Source organism: Poecilia reticulata, linkage group LG5 (assembly GCF_000633615.1).
Source record: "Poecilia reticulata strain Guanapo linkage group LG5, Guppy_female_1.0+MT, whole genome shotgun sequence".
Lineage (NCBI taxonomy): Eukaryota > Metazoa > Chordata > Actinopteri > Cyprinodontiformes > Poeciliidae > Poecilia > Poecilia reticulata.
In genome coordinates, this window is record NC_024335.1 from 20,295,154 (window position 1) to 20,318,468 (window position 23,315).

Genomic DNA, 23,315 nt, shown 5'->3' on the forward strand with positions numbered 1-23,315 from the left:
GTGTGTGTGTGTGTGTGTGTGTGTGTGCGGGGGTGTGCGTGCGTGTGTAAAACTGTCTTACCGTTTGATAGTTGACAATCTCCTGGAGGCTTTCTCCACACTTTTCAAGGCATTCCTGCAATATTGCCAACACACAAATGTGATTATACTCCCTTTTCTGTGCAGAGCGTTGTTTTCCCGACAGATTTTAGATCTGCTCTTTGGACAAGTCGGCGCTAAGACTCACTGATTTGAGTTTTTGGTTTCTTTTATCTCCCTAAGGGACACTTACACTGACATGAGAAGCAGCCTGAATGTTTTAATAAAAAAGCAACAGGCTTTGCGTAAACATTTGGGTCCATCTGTGGTCACCTCTCTCATCACCAGAACGGCTGGATACGTCCAAGTCTGGACAAAACTGTTTATCCAACCTTACAATCATTTTTAATGTTGGGGAATCTCAGGAATGCACTTCCAGAGATAGATGGGGAAAACTCTCAGATTTTTTTTTTTTGTGTGTGTGTCAGCCTGTACTCACTGATATCATCTCCTCCTTCTTGCACTGGTGGGACAAATCTCTGATGCCATTCACAAAGAGTTTATTGGCGCTGACGTAGACCCTGCCGGCCTCGATCATCCCGCTGCACAGCTTCACCAGCTAACATGATAAAAGAAAAAGGAAAGAATCAGTACAGCAGCCCGTTTAATCAGTCACATGTTTCAAACAATGCGCTCCGAGGGTAATAATAGCCACGGCGATGATGTAAATCAGACAAGGCCTGAAATAATCACTCATCACATGAGAGGATGCTCACATGAAAGAAGAATTGCTCTCTTTGCTTGCGAGCTGCTAAAGACTGGTGAAATTATAATGAGAATATTTAAATAAAAGCAAGAATTAAACAGATCAAAAAAGATGAAATGATTAGAAGACAAAAATGACATGACAAAGCATCAACACTTGCATCATAAGTCACAAATCTCTAAACGATAATTAAGATAAAACAAATACGCGTTTTAATATTCTTATAGGTGACTTTCAATATGCAGTTTGTGGCATATTGATCAAGGGAAGTAGTGATGGCATGATGTTTTATCTTGATTTTTTTCACTTTAATGCCAAGATTGTTAATTGTTGTTTCTTTTTGTTGTTGTTTCCAACAAGGCTTTTGTAGTTTCTTTTATATAAATCTTTAAAAGTCATATTAGAGCTACCATATTTTAAAGAAAGCATTTCACATTTTGCTACTTTACATTCAAAGTTTTGGACAGACCAAAAAATAAAGAACTAGAAAGAAACTGATACATGACTCTTTTTTTGTTGTTTTTTTTTACAAACAAAAATATGAAAAGTGTGCTATTCAAAAATACTACAGAACTACATCTTACTACAGCTACAAGTTAAGGAGTGACATGTTTATTTTTTTTCCTGCAAATTAGCTTCAGCTCAGTCAGATCGGTGGGAAAGCCTCAGATCAATTTTTAAGTCTCTACGGATCCTCAGCTGGATTAAAGTCTAAACTTTGACTGGGCCATGACAAAACCCGTAAATACACTTCGAGCTAAGCTATTTCAGGGAAGCCCTGACTGTGTGCTTTGGGCTGCTGGAAGGTTAACCTCATATAGTTTTTTGCAGCCTGTAGAGGTTTTTCTTACAGGACTCTCCATCACCAGCCTCACTGTCAATGCTAAAGAAAAGTAAGCGGCAGCACGATGTTGCCACCACCCTGTGCTACTAAAACATTTTTCATGTCAAATCAATGGTCCTATTTGACCTGGGCAACTATTCTTCTTCCATTTTTAAGTTACGGATTCGTAGAGGTCTGTGAGAAGTTTAGCAACTGGTAGCCTGTAGTCCCATGACGCAGGTTGTCTTACGGGAGCTCATGGTTGCAGGACATCAGGCAGATTACGTGGTGTCTCATGAAAGCTGAGCATTTAGGACATACTGCATGATCTGCTGCTATCATGGGAGCAAATAGATTTTTAGATAATGAAACTAGAATAAAAGCCACTGTGTGGCTTTTATTCTAGTTTCAGTGGCATTTATTCAACTGTATATGGAAAGGAAGAGAGAAAAGGGTTGAGATGCAGAAAATAGTCCTGGACCGAGAATCGAACCAGGGACAATCGCCTTGAGGGCTGCAGCCTCAGTGCATGGTGCGCCTGCTTGAGCCATGTGGCGCCCAACCACAGCAAGTTTTTAGATGAGCAATACATGGAAAAAAATGTTTCTGGAACTGGAGTAAACTCCAAGCAAAGCAGGGTTCATCATTTTCGTTTTATTGTTTCATACACTCCAATTTTCTGTCTCTCTCTAATGAAATGCAACATTAATTAAAAATTATTTTTGGATGAGAATTAAAATGAAAAAAAGAAGACATATGCAACTAACTACACTTAAGAGCAAGCCAAAGTAGGTTTAGCAATGGCACAGCCAGAAGACAAGTTTCATACAAATGCAACCCAAATTAGAAAGTTGGAAAGCAAACATGGATGTGATTTACTGCTGGATCATCATTTTTGATGCCTAAAAAAGCTTGTTTTATACAACAAGAAGCAGGCACGATGGTAGCTTCCCTTTTAAACACCACATGAGGAAGCAACTACTACACCTCCCCACTTAAGAGGTAACATGATAAGCTCCAGAGTGGTAAGTTGTCATTAGCAGCACACTGATGCAGCTGTGCATAAAGCAGCATCAGAGCATTTGAGTACGAGAGAGTCTGTTGATGCATGGAGGGCGTGCAGTAAACCTTTAATTATCTCATTTACAGCAGAAGTTCCCAAGGTTGTAGCTATACGAGTGTGGTTTTCTGGGAGGCTGGCATCAGAACACCGGCTGTGTGAATGATTGCTGCTAAAATGAGCTGCTGGGATGAATGTGTGTGTGTGTATGTGTGTGTTTCTGACATGTAAAGAGGGCAGTGTAGAAAAAGTCACTGTCCAAAAAAATCTGCATTTAAATTCACGTGTGCAGAGCTGAGAGTTTTCCTGAAGCAGCAGAAAATGTGAAGGAGCGTGGCACATGCTGACCCCTCCAGGCCTGCAGTGGCATGAAGTGTATGTAAACACATTGACATATATGTGAGTCTGATGTAATTGTGTGGTGTACCAAGCCTCCAGCCTGCAAGCAAGGTCATTAGATGTACAGTAAATGTGTTTGGAGGACCAAAACAGCCAGAGCAATGCAAAATCTCTGCAGAGGAGTGAGCTTTTAAATTGGCAGTGCAAAGATTTTGCCTTGTTTTAACAAGGCAAAATATTTGCATTGTCTTTAGACAATCTGCAGCAGTTTCAGAGTTTTGTGGTTGTCTATGATAAGGAAACCAATTCATGACCCAATGCAAGTCCTCGGTTTAATCACCTTTTTTGGTTATTGCAAAACACTTTTTTTTGGCACTTTCTTAGGAACTATCAGCTTTCCTGAATCTTGGTAACGTTATCCACTAAAGCCCATCAGTACTGTCTGAGCAGCACAGCAACATGGGCTGGCTGAACAAATAAGCAAATCACTTTGATTCAAAACCTCTTCAATCTCTCTACTCTGACCTTTTTTCATCTTTCAGTGAAGCTTAGTCAGGGATCAGAGTTCAGCTGGCGGTCCTGACCTGTCGGCTGGAGGAATAATCCATCAAAGAGCTTCTATTTTCTTTATGGGGTAGTTAATTTAAAATGTTAGATTATGAACCTGAATTCTGGTGTGCAATAACTATCTGTTCTGATTTGCCCATGCTTGTGGTCTGTACCAACAGCTTAAAACAAAAAAAATGTGGTTGTTGTTTGCAATACAAACACTCTCAAAACATCAGACTTCACAGACAATCCCAAACAAATACATTGTTTCTAGGGAACTATATTTTAATGCTACCGTATTTTATATTTAACAAACACTAATGATCAAAAAAAAAAAAAAAACCTGTTGCGTCATTGCTTTTGGGAACCATCTTTTATCTTAATTACAGGCAGCACTTTATGCTACGGAACATAAAGCTTCCTCTGTGCCATTAATCGGTGTTTGTTCTTGGCATTTGTACTGTGTACACGGTTCTGTGTGCGTGCCTTCATGTGCAAAATATGAAAGACAGAAACATCCTCACACGAAGACAAAATGTTTTCAGTTCAATGGTCCGTACCTTGTCCAGCTTCGCCTCGATTTCCACCACGTCTGTCTCCACATCATCGATTCCAGCCCTGCAGGGGGAAGACACAAAGACACTCGGTTAATCAGATCTGCTTTCTCTCTTTCTGACAAAAGAATAACCTGAGAGACAGACATTCTGGATTCCTGAGAGAGGAATCCATAGATTATTTGGGACGGATTCTCGGATAAGCAGCAAAACACAATATTCCGTATTGTTCCAATTACTCGTAGTTTACTGGAAAAGTATTCACACCATTTTTCATTTTTGTAGGATTGTATGTTAAAGACCAACACAATGCAGTTGATAATTATGAAGTGGAGGGAAAATGATACATGGGTGTGAACTTTCTGCAAGTAAAAATATAAAAAGTGTGTAAGGCATTTTTATCCACCCCTCTTTCCAACGAAATTCATTCAGGAATATCACTTTTCAAGTCTTTCCACAGATTCTTAATCAGATTAAATGTTGGACTTTAAGCTTTTCTAACACTTGAATATGCTTTAATCAAACTATTCAAATGTAACTTTATGCTTAACATTGTTGTCGTCAACCTCAACCAAATATTTTGTAGGATGTTATTGGATTAAGCTCCAACAAGATGCAAACATGTCACATTTTACAGATTCTGATTTTTTTTTATTAATTATGTATAATTTTCCTTCCACTACAATACTGTGTTGGTTGATTACATAAAATCCCAATAAAATGCAATGCAGTTTCTCACAGAAACCTGAAAAAATAAAGAGTGCAACGGATGTGAGGATGTTGCGAGGGACTGTATATAGAGGTATAGAAAAGTTTTAAAACTTTGTGTCTTTGGAACAGGAAAGAAACAGAGGGCTGTCCTGCTGCCGTGCGCTGTAATGTAACGCTGTGTGCTCAGAGCATCAATGTCTGTGGTTTAGCTTCCTGCACATTAAGCTGCAATCAGCCACCAGACATCGCAGCCTCTCAGGTTTGAGCATTAATCCTGATGTTTAGATCGACAGCGGCATCACTCTGGAAGATTAGTGGCCACGGCAGAGCAGTAAAGGAAAAAAACTAAAAAATCAATGAATGACATCATGCAGAGACGTCTGCACCGATAAAGCTAATAAAGCACTCAGCAGCAACGCAGACGGGTTCATCGTCACCTTCAGACATTTTGCAGAATTTAATAAAAAGCAACAAAATTACGGTAAGTAAGTTACCCTTTCTACTACTGTTAGTTTTCATTTCTCTGTTTATTCAGTCTGAGGATAATGAGACTTGAAGGCCTTCAGCAGGAGTGTGTCAGGTGGTTTTGGAGGGCGATCAGCCTTAACCATCCTTCCCCTCAGGGTCTTCTCCCATTAGTGCAGAAGTACACAAACACACACTCATCCATGACCACACACACGCAGGGTCAGCTGTTATGGCTACCTCTCTCTAAGTGGGTCACAGAGGCTGCTCATAAGGTCGTCTTTCTATATCACATTTTCATTTTTATTTGTCTGACGCCACCCTACGCTGAAAGGCAAAACAAGGTTCAAAAGTGATCCTGTGGAGGAAAATACCGCAGAACAACTCCTATTAAATTTATGTAACTCATGCCAGCATTTCTATTCTTCAACTTCAGTTGTTCCTGCCAAGGAACCAGCATCACGCCCCTAAATCTGTTGTAACTTGCCAACCATACACCTCGGGGAGTCGGTGATCTCATCATCCAGTCCCAACCCCACCCTGATCCCGACTCGTTTACAGCTGATCCAGTGCGTCAGCTGTGAAAACGCGGTCTACAGATGGGGAAAGATATGGCCAATAGCACCTGCCAACCTAGTTTATTTTCCAAAGGTCATAACTCTGCCGTTGCCATTTTTACCCAGCGGCAGGGCAAAGGGTGATGTGGGAGGGGCTAACGGAGATCTGTTCTCACCTGCTCCACAGAACGGCATTCCTGAAATGCTTACAAGCTCCAGTGGTTCAAGATAGGGCAAAGAAATTTTCATTTTTTACTTTTTCTTGAGTTCGTTGCCACTTATCTTGTTTTAAGACAATGTGTGGATTGTATAGAGGTTTCCTTTTAGCATCACAACATGCTATGTGAATTATTTTAAAGAACAACCGAAGATAAAACACAACAGTGCTCCGTCTGTGGATCCGCCAAGGGAAAATTTACAGGTTCCCACTGATCTGCACTGTGACATTTTTTTCTCTTGTTCATGTTCACAGCAATGTTGTAAATCCACGAATCTTTCTCAGCCACACCCACTCCACCTAAATAATGACAACAGCATGATGAAACTCCTGAAATTCCTTGATGGCTTCATTATTTAGTTCTGGTGCGTCGACCAGAGCTTTTGGGACCAATTTCAGATTCTGAAAGGCTGTGAACTGTGAGCCGATTACAGCCGATTTCAATTTTTCTGTCCGTGCAATGGACAGACGTGATGCGTTTCTGTTAATTATTGTAAAACTACATCTGTAGAAGCAAAACTGAGTAGAAATGAATTATAGTAAAGAATATCTCCATTAGTCTTCTACAAGAGATCTGTTTTTCCTCAGTACCAAAACAAGAAAAACATGATTAGAAGTAATAGTTCAAATTATCAGCAGCATCTAATTGCATTAAGTAAGGTTAGCATTAATAACCGTCTCTTTGTGTAGAGATCTTTGGTAAACCCTACAAAAAAATGCTCATTTTTGTCATAGCAGACTTATACTGAAAAGTTTAAAGGACAAAGTCAAAAACTACACAGCAACATGTTCACAGTGTTCTTGTTATCTGCTGACCTTTCCTTCCCTTTTAACCTTAAGTTGCCGCATGAACTAACAGCCAATACCTGCGTTGAAAATAGTTGGCCAGCTTGTAGCAGCTTTTGTACTCTGAATTAATATTCAAGCACCTTCTGTGCTGAAAACATTAAGCTGGGTATTCTTCCTGTAGAAACAACTTCCCCACTGAAGAGTGTTGCCATCAGCCCTACATGTTAATGCTTTTGTTTCAAAGCTGCAGACACTCAAGCCTCCTGCTGGCTGCCACCCGGCTCGCCCTGCTCCCGACTTAGACTGCAAGTACTATAAAGAAAAGGTTATTTATATATTCAAAGTTGTGATTGGACATGTACATCTTAATAAATTAAATTAAAAAGATATAGAATAGCTCCTTTGTTCTTTTATCTTCAACAGAAAAGGATTTCACACACCCACTCTAGGCACAGCTTCATCCTGTTCACGGCATAGATACAGGACTGAGTACAGAAAGATTCACTTTAGGAGAAAAACGGTTCTCTCATTTATCACTCCTTTAATAAGAGACCTGGGTGAGTTTGACTAGAACTGCTCAAAATGTAAAGCTTAAGTGTTTTGTTGTAAATGGTAAACGGGCAGAACTTATATAATGTTGCATCATGTTTAAAACATTTTTGCTATTGTTGGTTTGCTGCATCTGTCTATGGTAGGTTAACACATAAAGTGCTGTGAAAAATGATCCCTTTTGGGGATAATAAAGTCCAAGTCTGAGTCAGTAGCAACTTCTTCATTGAAGAGGGATGCTGATAGTGCAAGCTTTATAATTTAGATGTTCTAGGTTCGCTCATCAGAAAGCAGATTTGACTTTTATGTAAATTTCTCTGTGAGCATCATAAAAAAAAGAAAATGCTTAGATTTTTTTGTTTACAATGTAGTTAATCCCCAATCAGAGCCAGTCTAGCGTAACATCACCCACTTCTAGTAACCAGCTGATTTCTCAGTAAATCCCGTGTTTTGGAGCACCACCCATTACATCACAAGGGGCTCTACCAACTTTATCAAGCTCTGCTTTGCTCCCGATCTCTGTACCAGCTGCAGCAGCATCCCCTTCACCATTAAATCACTCAGAACCCAGTACCGTCCCATCAAGCAGCTGTTCAATCTCGGGTACAGGCCCATTACAAGCTCGCAGTGTCTCAGGCAGCACCGACTGCCAATGAACATAGACTCGGATTTGATGACAAGGATCGCAGACAACACTTGATGCAGCTGCAGCCAAAACAGTATTGATCTGAGCTTTTAGCTTCAGCACAAGATGACTGCGCTTACTTGTGCTTTTTGCAGATAAGTTACAAACTTCAGTGTTTTCTTGAAACATTAGATACGTCCACGACGACACTGCTACACACCTACAAGATACGCAAATTGATTGTCCCCGTTTGGCATTTTAATAAATGAGATGCATTATCACTTTTTTTTTTCACTAACTGAGTGGGATTAAAGTGAAATGGAGTAAAACTCGATCTTAAAGAGGATTACGGGTCATAACAACATGCTTCCTGTGACTTTGGGTTTAAACACTGAACAAGTGGCTCAAAGCAGCTCTGTGGATGATGAGGATGATGATGCTGGCCACTCAGAGATGGGGGATGGGCCCGAATGCACCACCAGCATTAGCGTAGCGTACGTCGTCTGAGGTCTGACATTGCTAATGTGGAGGGGGGAAGGGAAGCCACACGTGCACCGGCTACACGTGTCCCCCCCTCCCCTCCCTTCAGCACACACACGACTTCTGTCCACAACAGAGTAGTGAGTCCAAGGCTCTCCTCCGCTCGGATGATGAACCGTAGCATGAAGCATGCAGAGTTTTTTGTCTTGCGTCTCTTCACACACATGAAAACAGAGAGGAAATCTTAACCTTTAGTGTCTTCAAGACTGAATCTGCCATGCATCCACATCTGCATCACTTCAAGCACAATGGCAGAAAAGACTGGAATGTTCTGATGTGCCAAGCAAAATTAAAGAAGCTCAACTACTGGATATTGTTGAACATTAACCTAATATAGACAAAAATGTATAATAGGAATATTTAAACCCTATAATCAAACCCTGCTTAATAACTGCTAACCAACTTTTTGCACTGGTTGGAAGTCCTCCTTGTCATCATCATAACTTTTTTTTCGCCTTTGAAAGATTCCCCAGATTCAAGTTCAGATTCTGGATGGGCCACTGCAAAACAACAACATTACTACCAGTTAAACAAAACATGACGGTAAATGAAGAGATTAATTTAAGCCTAAATCTACCACGGCTTTCAATAATCTTGATCCTAACTCTAAGCAGGAGACATAAAAAACCATTCTACGACAGATTAATATCGATTTATATTAGGACGAGGAGTGACGACCCTTTGTGAGCATTAGAAAGCAAGCAGCCAGTGTTTTACAGGCATGTGGTTCACTAATATTTCAAAAATAAAGACAACAAAATTATGAAGCTGATACTTGGAAGTCTTTTTTTTTCTAAGATGGGAAATTTTAATAACCAAATCAATTTTACACGAAATGAGGAAAGAACGCAACGGAAACATTGTTATGCGTCGTGACAGTTACGATAAATCCACATTGTGCGCTTACTTCTGTTTTTCATCTGTAATAACAATCCACCTCCACCATCTGTATCAACTTCAAACATCCGAGACTCCATCTAGAAGGCTGACTGTTTCACTGACATGCAAGACGAGAATTCCTGACACTTGGAATAGTATTGTTCAACAAATATTGAGTATTAAATAGTAATTTAATAAAATAATAAAATAAAACTGCTACATTTAGCCCAGTATGTAGCTGTGCTAGCTCTTTAGTAAATAATGAGAATATTCAAGTTTTAAAAAGTGCCTGCAATCTGCTGGAGTGTTTCTTCTTGAGCAACAAATTTCTGGTCAAGAAAAAAATTTAAACAAACAAACAAAAAAATCAACCAAGGAACCACTTTGTCTGTCAATTCCACTTTCAGTCTTCTCAACATGCATGCTTCATTTTTCTCAGCAGCAGGTTCAAATGTTAATTACCGCAGCGCCTCTGGGAACCTGCACTCCAAACATGGCAAAGATACGTTTGTAAGCCGTCTCAGATGTTGACATGCATATTTTTCCCAACCTTCATTTAATCTGTCCTGTTGGCACATTGAGATCATCACTAAGCAACTCGGCAATGTTTTAAGGCTCACTCAAATCCCGAGTGGCTGTTTAAAGTTTCAGAGTACTTTGTTTTATCCTGTTCATATGTGGTCACTTAAATAACTCTGGTGTGAGATCTAGCACCTTGTAGTGTTTAATTAGATTATTTATTTTGACAGTGAAATTTAATGCACACGAGTGTTTCAGTCAATAATGTAAATATGCCACATTTAGCCACAAGGGTTATTTTTCACCTTCAGTTCCAGGCTTGTTATTGGTATAAAACAAGACTAAAATATAAAGCACATGATTGTTAAACAGCACAAGAACTAAAAAAAAAGTAAAAATCAGAGAATAAAAGCAAAACATCTGGTCAGCATGGTGGATGGAGTCTCTTTGTCTTCCAGACTGAAAATGATGACTGAGATTGATTTCCTCCCAAATTATCAACTGTGAATCGTTCTGCTTCCTGCAGACGTACCGAGCTTTCAGCAGCACCTTCTCATTAAAAATAGAATATGTGCTTTTGTCGTCCAGATTGCACACACACAGAGCGACATATGCATACGTCAAAATTTCCTCTCCCCGTACTTCAAGCCGTGGGCTCCATAGCAACCATTCATTGACCCCAATCTCCATGGCAACAGGCATCGCCATTACTCACGCCTTTTTTCCTGACTAATTTTCTCTTTGTCTGATCTGTCTGGAGTCGTGCATCTCCCTGAAACTATTTCAGGTCCCCCCGACCAACCCCCAATATCCAAGGTGAATGTTATCTTCTTATTTGTCAGACAGGAAAGGAAAAATGTTCGCCCCCAGCCCCCCTCCTGAGAGTAACAAGCCAGTGTGTTGCAATCATGAACCCCTGGCTTCGCAGCTGCACGCGGCACCCGCTGTCAAGAGGAAAGTGCCCTTGAGTTGCATACAGATTTCTTAAAAAGCTACAAACAGAGAGTGATCAGTCACACGCTCTGGAAACACGTTCATCTCCATCAGTCAGTTTCCTCTTTTCACAGCATGTCTTGTGCATTTTTTTTTAACATTTCTCATTCAATTTCTAAAACATTTCTAAAACAATAACATCAGTAATTAACCCAATGAGTGCGCAGAGAGCGTATTTAGTAAGCGTAGTTTGTTTCTGGGGAGAGCAGGAACAGGTGGCGTTTGGGTGTGGACAATAACCACGGTCCATCCCTCGTCTCTTTGTTCTGTTAACGGAAATTGTTTTCAGCCACTTCACTTCCTATGGCTGAAAATAATTGTCGTAGCATTTATAACTACAACAATTAAATATGATTCCACCTATCTTTCCACTAAAATGTTAAGCTGCCATTTAAGTGACGGGCACTAATCCTCTGAGACGACATTCTCCTCCCCTAAAATCATATTCCCATTTAGCCTCATTGTTTTCATCAATGAACACCTCCTTCTGTCCATTTCACTATCAGTCTGCCTCCTGGCTCTCTGTCCATAAGACACTTTTCTTAGCTGACAATTCAGCTCATAAAAAAGATGGGAGTCCCAACCAGAGGACTAAGCTGCACTTAAAAGTCAGAATTTGTTCAACAGGATTCAGGCCTCATCCCTGCTGAATTCTCAAACGAGTGTTCAGACTCAATTAAAAGAGCCTGAAGTAAATGATTCTCATAAAAAAAACACACACACACACACACACACGTTGCATGCACTAGCTTCAACACAAATAACAAGCCAAGCCAAACACTAGTATCCTATGTGCAGCAAACAAAGACGCCTTCACCGCTTCCCCTGAGCCAGCCCCGCCGCCCCTCCCTACACACAACAAACATCACACTCATTCCCTGAAAAAAAAAAGAAAAAAAGAAAAAGCATTTGACTGCACCGACGGTCGGCTGATGAGACAAAGAGACTAAACATGATGCTGGAAATAATGACAACAGACATGGTGACCGACACCTATTAAACATCAGCAGGGAAAATCTGCCAAAGAACACAAGCGACTTCAAGAAGTCACCAAAATCACGCCCGACTATAAAACCCAAAGCTTAAAGTTTCTATTTGTTGGATTATGACTTATGGAAATAACACCATTTTATTATTTATTGAGCATTAAAAGAGGGAGGCACATTTTACCCCCCAAAAAAGTCATGTGGCAGAGCCCAGCATATTTAAACTGCTTGAACATTTTCACCTTTTGTCTTGTAACCTCAGTGTGTTTACAGTAGAATTTTTGTAACAGACCACTAAACAAAAAAAAAAAAGGAAAAAGAAAAAAGTTAAATAAAAATATGAAAAGTGTGGTGTGCATTTGTCTGAGCCCAGACGTACAAATTGGTTGCAGAATCAGGACTTTTGCGACATATGACAGATTTCCTTTAAAGCCTTCGATCTATTCACAGTCAATCACAAAATTATTCGCACTCACTGCAGACTTAAATATGAAATCATTTTCACTCAACCAAGAAATTTGTTTCTCACTGGAGGCGAGACAAAAGCAAATATGGCGTATCCTTTTTTTCAATGATCAATGCAAACATATTTATTGCAACTGAAGAAGTCAAACTTTACACTTATCTTATACCTATATCATTAATATTAGCGGACTAGCTTTTTGCACATTTCCCATGATATTTTAAGGATTTATATTTGATGATGATATTTGGTCTTCGAATCTTTAGACTACACCACAGATTCTTTACCAGAACCAAACCAGGACTGAGCCACTTAAATAAGTTAATATTTCCTACAGTATGAAGACAGATGTTGGTAAAATTGAAATATTATTTATTATGCATGCTGCACATATTGGAGATAACTATTCTTTAAGCCTGATGCTGAGACCTCCATGTCTCCATGTTTAATGTGATGTGTACTGCTATTTTTAAATTTTTTTTTTTTTTACACATGTAGCGTTTTCTACACATGCCAATGTTTGATACTGGTTTTACCTGAGCAGAGCAACTTTTTCCACATGTCCTCTGGATGACTGGTGGAAAACTACAAGAGTATGGTGAATTCAAACTTCCCTGCCTGCATTTTATTCGCTGTAGTTGTAATTCACCAAAACATGAAGGCAAACTGACATTTAGAGAGAAAACACAGCATCTGTTTCCCACCAGCTGTCAGACCACCTACCACTTGTCCCCACTAAAATACAACATTCACCCCAAACATGAGTCATCTTTGTTATCACTGCTCATTAGAAGCCATTCTGTAAATCATTATTTTTGTAAACAAAACATTTCCAAATATTTCTAGTAATAAACTAAAGTCTTGGATGAGAAAAAGTCTTTTTCTGTCATTCCGGAGTGCATTCCAGCTGCAGGCCAACGGCGAAGTGAGCTGGAAAACTTTCCCTGCATGGAGTGTGAAACAGACAGAAACCATTTTCCTCTGATGTACTATAACCACAGCTAAGGCCAGGTGGAACTATTTTTTTTTTCCCTTGGAAATTACAATTTCTCTGCTTTCCAAAAGGAATGAGGAGGGGGGCCGCTAAACGGGGTTTCACAGGAAGTCGCTCCACTGACTTAGAAAAATACAACCTGAGTTACATCATTGTAAAGTGAAATTTATTGCTTTGTCAGCAGAAACGTTTTACAACTCAAACATGTCACTGTACTGATTTCTTTAAAACTGCAGTTTCACGGTAAACAGATGCCGAATTTTGGGGGGATTTTTTTTGCTCCCCTCTTCCTCCTAACCCTGAGTGGTGACACATTTCTGCATATTTGTAGAACTATTTCGTCAGCAAAATATTTAGACATTTCTGTATTTATTTAGCAAGAGCAAATGAGTGGAAGAATGCAGTTCTCATTCTTCACTGCAAACTCGCAAGTCCATACTTATCCAGGATATTTTGAACCTGACAAAGAAAACAAGTCGGACGCCAGAGCACTGTATCCTCTGACTGCAGCACGATCATAGTATGTGGACTTACGTGGTTGGACTATTTGAGTCCAAACGCAAATTCTTAATGTGAATCCACTGGTTCATTACTCGAATGCATCTGACGTATTTGCTCTCCATCCCAAATTAGGTTTTGAGGAAGATTTCAAAAGACAAAGTGACGACAAGATCACAAAACCGGCTGAAACACCCTCTGACTCTGAAACCAGCATGTGACGCGAGTTAAGAAACTGTAAAGAAAGAGAGCCAGCAGAGCTCTCTCACAAAAGAATGCGCTCGACAGGAAGCTTAAAAAAAGGACAGCATTAAAGTGGGACCGCGCGCTCATCCCAATCCCTAACCTCTTTAACCTTCAATGATCTCCCAGCGGGGTGGAAGCACCAGCAGCACAGGGTGCGTGCACACAGATGCAGCCTGCATGTGAAAAGCAGAGGAGGAAGACCCCCTCCCCAGCCCCCAACCCCACCCTGTGACATTTAAGCACTTTGTTCCCAGGACTCATTTTTTCTTTTGTGCTTCTGTTCTTTTCAATATCACAGAAACAATTATAAATTAAGCTGACCCAGAAGACATTTAAGACAGCAACTAGAAATTGTGCATCCTAGACCGAGTCCAACATAATGAACGTAGCATCTTGGTTCTCTGTATTCTGATTAATCAGTTACTTCTTTTTGCTTATGTACAAAGACGATTTCTTGTGAGCTGATAAATGAACAGTAGAAGGATGCAGTTGCTACAGCCGGAGATTATTCTAGAGTTTATAAATTGCTGCATTCTGTGCTGTTTTTAACATAGATGGGATGAGTCAGTCCTCCCACTCTGCAGCTTGTATCTTGGATGAAGAGAAATTTGCACAAAAAAAAAAAACGAAAAAAAAATCCCAATTAATATGAGTTTCCAGTTGCTTCGCAGAAGCGACGTGTTCTCACTGTGTAGTGCACTCAATATCCTCACAATACAGAGATGAGTCAACAGTATCAAACGATATTATGATCTTGTTATTTGATGACTAACCAGGACACGCATCACAACCCCCACATGCCTGGAAGCGGGGAGCCAAAACCAGGAGAGAATCAGAACGAAAGTCAACGTTGTCCCTTTTGACATTATCCGTTTCCGGCGAAACAAGATTTCCTTGACTCCGCGCGGTGAGACGGGAGGAAGAAGAGCTCATTGCCGAAAGTGAAAGGCGACAGATGAGATTACGTCTTTAATCCGTTGCTGACAAAAGAACCTGTACACCAACTATTCTACTCTACACAGAATCTGGAGATTTCCGAGGGCAGCTGGATTTTAATAAGTGGTGTCAGAGTAAATAGGGGGTCGAATACAAATGCACGCCTGGTCTACCAGCTATATCCATACTGTGAAGAAAAAAAAAGCTACATTTAATTACAACGTGGAAAATAAACCTACATGCCATTTGAACCAGTAAATAGATGTCCCATTGCAAGTCATGCAGCGTGTAATGATCTGCTCCCTGTCCCTTGTGTGTTTGGCCGGTGGCAGGGAGCTTGCCTGCAGCTGTGGTACCACGATTTGACTCAATCCCAATAAATTGCATTGCAGTTAGTGGCAGCAACAGGAAAAAACAAAACAAAACAAAAAACTGAAGAGTTCATCACAGGAAGTAGAGGCTATGCCTAAATCTGGTGTGTGAAAAGCTCACATATCATTACGGTTATTATCATTACACCATTTGGATAAAGAGACAGATTTACAGGTAGGCTTAACATGCATTCCTCGAGTCTTGCTGAGCATAATAGAGACACTGTGTCTGCCACAAGATGCAGGGTATGACATATTTCTTAAAGAATGTCTGGCACTGATACGGCCTGCCGTTCGAGTTACCCCTGAAACCCTAAACCACACCTATAAGCGTACGCCAACAGAAGCACAGCGCTTACACACAAACACACACCTGGTTGACTGTCAAGGTCAGAAGTGTGATCAGACACAGCAAATGCAGGAACATCCGATGAGACCATGCAGAGGCTGTTCTGAGCCAATGTTTATTTTGACTTTCTCCATTAACTATGTGCTAACAAATTCCCCACAAAAGAGTTTTCTGGTTTAAATAAGCTTTTGAAGGCACAGGTGATAATTGATATGTTGATTTAAATTTGGTTTTATGAATAAAAACCTGAAAATCAGGGCCTGCTTTTATATTCAGCCCCCTGGACTCTGAAATCCCCAATGAAAGCCCAGTAAAAATGGATGTCACCTGCTCAGCCAGCCGAGTCTGTCTGTGTGTAGCGAAGCCTCAATAAATGCTGCTGTTCTGCAATGACCGAAGACGTTTGTTGGAGAGGATTGGTGATTAAATCAACGCAAATTTACATTAAAAAAAACATTTTCCCTAGCTTTTAAACACTGAGCAATGTTCAATAAATAAGAAAAAATTGAAAATGAATATCTAGATGGAAATCTAGAATATCTAGATGGAAATCTAGATATGGTTGTCCCCCTAAACCGATAACATTAGTCGTGTACTCCACAAATGTGGCTTTTATGGAAGAGTGGCATTAAGAAAACCATTGCAAAAACGTTTACTATGTGTCAAATGCAAAAAAAAACCCTAAAATATAGCACATTTTATATCACTAAACACATCATGTCCATGTTCAAACATGCTGATGGCAGAATCAGGCTGTGGGAATACTTCTCATGGAAGGTTGTCAGAGTTGATGGGAAGATATATGAAGATAAAAACAGCGCAATCCCGGAAGGAAAAAACTTCTTAAGAGGTTCACTTTCCAACAGGACAACATCCATAAAGACACAGAGAGCAACGAGGAAATAGTTTAAATCAAAACAAAACAATGTACTAGAAAAGTCCAGTCAAAGTCAACACCTTAATCCAACCAAGAGTCTGTGGCAGGACTTTAAAATCGGTTTTTATTAGACTCACTTTACTCATAGCATGATAAACTGCAAAAATGTTCAATGGGTTTGATTCCTTTTGCAAGGAAACCTGATTGATCCGTGCCGCCATGCAGGTTATCAATAGTGTACAGGTTTAGCAAGTGTAAAACTGTAAGAAAGAGTCTGCTAATATGGAATATGATCCGTTACCCCACATTGAGAAAGCAGCAAATTTTTTTCTCTCAATCATAGAGTTTATATGCGACGCTGCGTGCACGTCTGAGAGCAATCTCTCTTAACATGTGGAGGTAAAGAGATTGCGCCTTGAAGCCAGCTGTGCACCAGAACAAAGAAGCAAGCTTTGCACAACAGCCAGATCTCGCTCTGTTGTCTTTGGCAGCGCTGGCTGAACATGAGGGGAATAAGACTCCTGCTGACACCGCAGTCAGATCTGCCAAACAGGAAACAACCACAGATTTACACTTCCATCCATCTAAGAGGGGTCCATCAACGTCGAACACTCACTGAGGTCTGGCGGTGTACAACACGCTCACGCAAAATCGATCACATGTTGGCCAAAAACTGGCTTTAAGTCTGGTTTGACTTAATGTGGAATACTGATGTACAGTTTATGAATATATGCGGGGCTCTTATTGCACGCAAGTGTCACACAACATTACAATAAAGAAAGCCTGGTGAAAACTAAAAACTTTAAAATGATTTAACGGCTATAATAAATCAGCTCCACATGCTGCATTGGGATTAGTTTGTAGTGCGTGTACTTGTATGGTTTTCTTCTTTATATTTATTGATGGGGGGAAAAAGGTCAAATTAGCTCCACAATGTCAAATTTTTCAGGGCCATCCAGACCAACATGAAGCCTACCATTAAAACCAGTGAATACCAGTGGTTGTAGAACCTCACATAAATATAAAATTAAAGCTGAAAAGAATAATAGTTTGAAAAATACAAAATAAAACCACAATTTGTTGTACTTGACTTGAACTAAGGCCAGTTATAAGTACTCACTGAGTATGTGTATTATTTGGAAATTCACTAAAGGTTTTGCTGATGACCATTATCTCAGGAAACTCCAAAATTCCTGATTGGATAAAAAAACCATAGTGTGACTAACTTGAGTAAAGCAACAACATTTGTATCTTTTAGAAAATGGACCCGGGTATAGAGTTATTTTTCCATTTTTTTCTATAAATCATACTATTTCCACAGCCAAAACAAGACAATTTTATGTCTTAAGGTACACGCTTACTTGGGTGAGCTGAAAACTTTAGTACAATCAGTAAAAAAAACTTAATGAAAACTTTAAAAAAAACTTAAATTATTGATGACAGACTGTAGGTATGGTTTCCTACACAGTTAAAAATGTGATTATGATTCACTGGAGATATTTTACCCTGTGACAGATGAGTGACTTTTCACACGCTGATAGAGAATATTTTGAGACAGCAGGGGGAAGTTTTATGACAGTGGTTGCTTGAGGCAATATTGAAGCTGAGAACCGAAGACAAAACTGAATACCGAATAATTCAGTCTTCAACATACAGAAAATACATCTGTTTGTCTATTAAATGCACTATAAACAAAACTACGAGTTTTGAATACAGATTGTGATATTTGGGACTATGTCTGTTGAAAAAGACTTACCTTGTTCTTTGGGATTATCAAGTTTCTTTGGAAAATGTGAAATGGGCTTTTGTTAGCAGTTTTGGCTGAGGAAGAGACTTTTTTTTTATTATGTTAAATTATGTACACTGACTTTTACAGAGCCAAATGAGGCCTGCAGTGCTTCAGATGTTGTTTTGGGTTCATTCAGGAAACCGACCATTGCTGGGAAGGTTCACATGTTCCATGTTTTCCTAATTTGTGGATAAATTATGGCACATTGAAATCCCAGTCTCGGAAGAAGCTTTGTCAGCTATTCCAGATTGATAGATGTCAATCAATTTACTTTTCATTTGTTCTCACACTTGCATTGATTTGGACTTACAGTGTTGCTCTTTGAGCTCTTTTAGGCTGGGTGTGGCTAGTGAAGTTAAACTCATCTCCCCCATCCCGCAAGGGGAAAAAAAATGGTTAATCGATCAATTTATGATTTACAATAAAGTTTTCTACACAAGGCCCAGTTAATTTGGTTATCTTTTTTGCCACTAATGAATAAAACCATCATTTGAAGTCTGCATTTTGTATTTACTGAGGTTAACCTGGTCTAATATTAGCATCTGTTGGATGATCTGATGTGAGCGTGACAAAGCAGCAAAAGCAGAACTCTGTAAATGAGGGGAAATACTTCTATAAGTTTCTATAAACATCTAATGTTCTGTTTCCTTGGAGTATAAACATAACATGTCACACATGTCCATTTCTTTTAGCTGCTAGTCGATGTGGCAGGTGAGGACCCGATCCCTCTTTCTGTTCGCTCTAACCTTGAAGTGTCGCAGAAACCTTTCTTCTCGTATGAACTGCAGTGAAAGTAATGCCTTTATTCAGTTTAATAGCCTCTGATGCAAAACAAACCACCAGTTACATTCACTGAGAAATTTCTAGTTCTGCTCATTTCATGTTGCGTTTAAAACGAGCACTGGCATAGCCAAAGAAGCTTCCTGTTCAGCTCGCTACATCTGTCTGCTCCACACTGCCATATGTGTGTGCGATTACACGCTGTAATTCCTGGTATACCACAGCCGTGCCTTAATATGTATATTTAACATGGCCATCCTTCTTCCTTCCTGCTCCCAGACATAATGTCCATTATCGAGCCGTGACTGCGGTTCTGCTCTTCTGATTTCTTCCAGTTGTACGCAGTGGGGCAATCCAGCCAATAAATGGGAGGAAGCACTCTGATTTTTGTGTTTTTTTTTTGTTTTTTTTTGTTTGACCGGACGCACGTGTGAGGGACTTTGAGGGGGTGGGACAGATGGATCCAAGAAAGTGTGGGACTGCTGACACAGCAGATGGGAATGTTTTCCTTTGGGTTTGGAGAATTCCGTAGAGATCTAAAGGCGGGATAACAGGAGAAGGATTGGGAGTGGGAATCCATCAGTTTCTAAGGGAGCAATCAGCAGTGCTGTCTCCTCTTGTGTCTCAGAAGAAGATAAGCTTGTCAATGGCATTTTAGGCTAAGCGCTGCAGGGGTGTCTGGATTCAGTGAGGATTGGTGTCTGGTGGGCTGCCAAACAAACGCCTGCATTAGCAGCCCGTCATGAAACATTCAGTGATGGATGTAAGACAGAAAAGCTAGAATAGCAGAGGGGGGGAAAAAAAGAAGATGAAATAAGTCACAAAAACCCAAAAGAAGTCAGTTAACAGCGGTGTTTAGTAAACGCCCTCAAAATTCACGTCGCCGGTCCAGAAAATCTGACGCAAATTGGTTTAGCCTCCTCCATATGGCACCAGATACCGTCGAAGGCAAAAGGAACGTGGGTGGAGGAGGACGCAGGAGCGCCGAGGAGTGGATGAGTAAACAGGAAGAACAAACAACACATTAAAGATGAAAAATAACAGAAAATTGTGGCTCATGAAAATTAGAAGTGTTCAGGGAAACACAAAGGCAGAGAAAGTTGGGCTAAATCTGAACCAGATGCCTAGGTGGATCCCAGATGTGCGCGAGCAAGAGGCAGCGCACACGATTCCTTCTGTCTGTTTCGCATGCCGATGAGTCAGATGACTTCTTCATTGGTCACCTAAAATAGCGGCACCTTCCGTATAACAAGACAAATATCTTCTTCTCCTGCACGTTTAGGTGGACATGCACCGTAAATAATGTAGCTTGTGATGCACAGAGCAAAATATGTCGAAGGATTAGCTTTAAAGGCAATTGATCCTTTTCCATTCTCTGCCCGATTGGCCTTTGTGGTCCACTCCTCTGATTCTTTTTATTTTATTTATTTATTATTCAGCATCTTTCCTTCTCAGGTGTCCTCCCTCCTATAAACATCCTTCTACAATCCATATAAAGTGCAATCTTTTCAGCTAAATGAGGAAAATGTGACCAGTGATGGGAACATAGATCCCTCAACAAGGATATAGGAACAAAGGATCTCATACTTTCTCTCTTTTTTTTTTATTTGTCTTGTAGAGCCAAACCAGTTTTTTTGTATTGTGAGAAGGGCTTGGCAGCACCAGATGATCCCTGCACTGTGAATAAATGACACGCCACTTCTGGCTTACACATTTCTTTTCAGAGAAAGAGAACTGAAAGTATATATTACTAGAGATGGACCAAAAGTCCAAAATGTATTCTTGATTTCAGTATTTGTAAAGCTATAAGTGTCATGATCTGTAGGTTACGATTTTTGTTGTTGGTTTTTGAAGTTGGTACTCTTCTTCAGAAGTGGCTGACATTAAATTAGCTAAATTCGAGTCTTCTTTACTCAGTAGGTACATTCACACTTCAGTGTCGATGTTACCAAGAACCTGGTAGCTGCTAAACTATGTTGACTAACTGATTGTAAAACAATTGGAGACCTGAGGTCGCTGGTCAAGCATAAACTAGTCCAAATTAGGTCTTAGTGCATCTCTCGCCATTAAGTGACATTAATATCACAAGAGAGATGCCTGTTACTAAATACTGTAGACTAGAATCAAAAACAACAAATGAGTCAATGATAATTACTCAGGTTGGGTTGTGTACACACACCAAAACTAGCTAAAATACACTGCAGTAAAAGTTCTATATTTTCTTACAAATAATAACCCGAATTCTGAGTTCATCTTTAATTAAGTCATTTTGACAACTAAAACTAAGACTGCACTGATTTCTTTTACCATGCGTAAGGTGACCTGAAATTCATTAAGGTATAACAGCTTCATGCAGATATGTATATATACAATCATATCTTAAAAGGTTCGTCTAAGTATGTCTTAATAGTCAATGTGACAGTTTCATTAATTACAACAGTGTCTGGTCCTGCAGATTCCTCTCCCTGTGTGATTTCATTACATCTACATGGGGGTGTGAACTCTGCAGAGCTCAAACTTATGTTTAGAAGGCTTAATCTCTGTGAAACTCAAGAAAAGATCTGTCAGCAAAGATTCATCACCCATCGTACAAAGGCATGGGACCAACCCAAAATATAAACAAAAATATGGGTTTGAAATAGGGCTGGGACTTTTAATTAGTTAATGTGGATTAATTAATTACATAAATTTTAACCCAGTTAATCACATTTTTCCTCACATGGCAAGTATTGCGTCAAAAAAAAGATTTGATGGAATGCTTTTGTTGTGTGCAAGTTCTGCAAAAACTAGTTGGTGTATTACTGGAACTATTCAAGCCTAAAATACCGTCTCATTGCAAAACAGCAAGCAGAGACATCGCCATTTGCTAATGTTAGCGTTCACAGTCGATATTTCTAATGAAGTTTTTTTTTTGTTTTTTTTCAAAGAAGTTACATGAGTGATCAGATGTTCCTGAAACACTTCAAAGCTGAATGGGTGTGACACTTTGCACCAATTGAATGGCTCATTAATATTCAGCATTAGTCTTATATAAGGGTATATTTAATGATATAAGCATACATTTGAAGGCTGCAAAGCATTCAGTGTTTCTAAGTGAGAACAGACTGTTACTAAAGATCAATACGTTTGTTAAATGCATAGGTTGCAGAACCGGCAGGGCCAGCAGGACATGTGCCCCACCTAGCAGCACTTGAAAATCACACATATAAAAACACTAAGACAATAAAAACAAAATTGAAGTTCTATTGTCATTTTATTTTATGAAATACCACAGAGGTCCATTAAAAGAAGAAAACACACACCACATTAAATAAGCTTTTGGTTGCTCAAGTTGCTTTCTACGCTGCAGGAAGGAATTCAGACGTCTGGAACTAAATTAGCCTTTCGAACATCAATAATAAACGGGAAACAAGTAAAAAAGTAGCACGACTTGAAGACATGCGCAAGTTTGTTGAATACTGTTAAGTCAAATGCTGGGCTAGTTATCTGTGGACTGGTTATCTGTGTCAACACATGCATGGGTTTCTTTTTGTTAAAAAAAGAAGTTAGAATTTTCTGTGATATTTTTAATTTTAATGAGTTTTTACAGAAAGTGATAGAATGAAATGAGTTTTCTTGGACTGCATGACATATAAAATAACACAGAGCTGTACTTTAGATAGCTGAAAAAAGCTAATGAGTGTTTTTTCAACAAGTTGTTTGGAGAAAAACATTGCCTGATGTGGAAACAGGAGGACCGCCCATCCCTCTTATTAAGGTAGTTGTATTTTAAAACTACAGTTTGCAGCCTATGAGCGACTTGGCCTTTAACCAGCTTTACTGTAGTCATTTGAAGCAACTTATTAACCTTCTAATCCCACATTAATATATGTAGGCACTCTACACTGTGCAGAATGACAGAAGAGAATATTATTCTGCATAATCAGAACTTGAAAATTACCCTGCATTATCAGGTTTAAGAAGCTGATAGTGTGTGAGCTTTAATAGGTTGTGTGTAGGCTGCTTCTTGATTTAATCAGTGTTGGATAATCCTGTTTTATACACGGGTTCCCACACCAAGTCCCCTCTGCCAT

General features: G+C 39.6%; 1 protein-coding gene across 3 annotated transcripts in view; it reads right to left on the reverse strand.

The window, feature by feature from the left end:
• LOC103464920 (arf-GAP with coiled-coil, ANK repeat and PH domain-containing protein 3) overlaps positions 1 to 23,315 on the reverse strand; it is a 53,882-nt gene that overhangs the window by 23,094 nt on the left and 7,473 nt on the right. For all 3 annotated transcript variants that reach the window (XM_017304717.1, XM_008409331.2, XM_008409330.2), the window contains exons 2-4: positions 4,116 to 4,173; positions 518 to 637; positions 62 to 115 (exon numbers count right to left, since the gene is read on the reverse strand). In XM_017304717.1, coding sequence (XP_017160206.1) covers positions 62 to 115; positions 518 to 637; positions 4,116 to 4,173 — 232 coding nt within the window. The remainder of the gene's footprint in view (positions 1 to 61; positions 116 to 517; positions 638 to 4,115; positions 4,174 to 23,315) is intronic.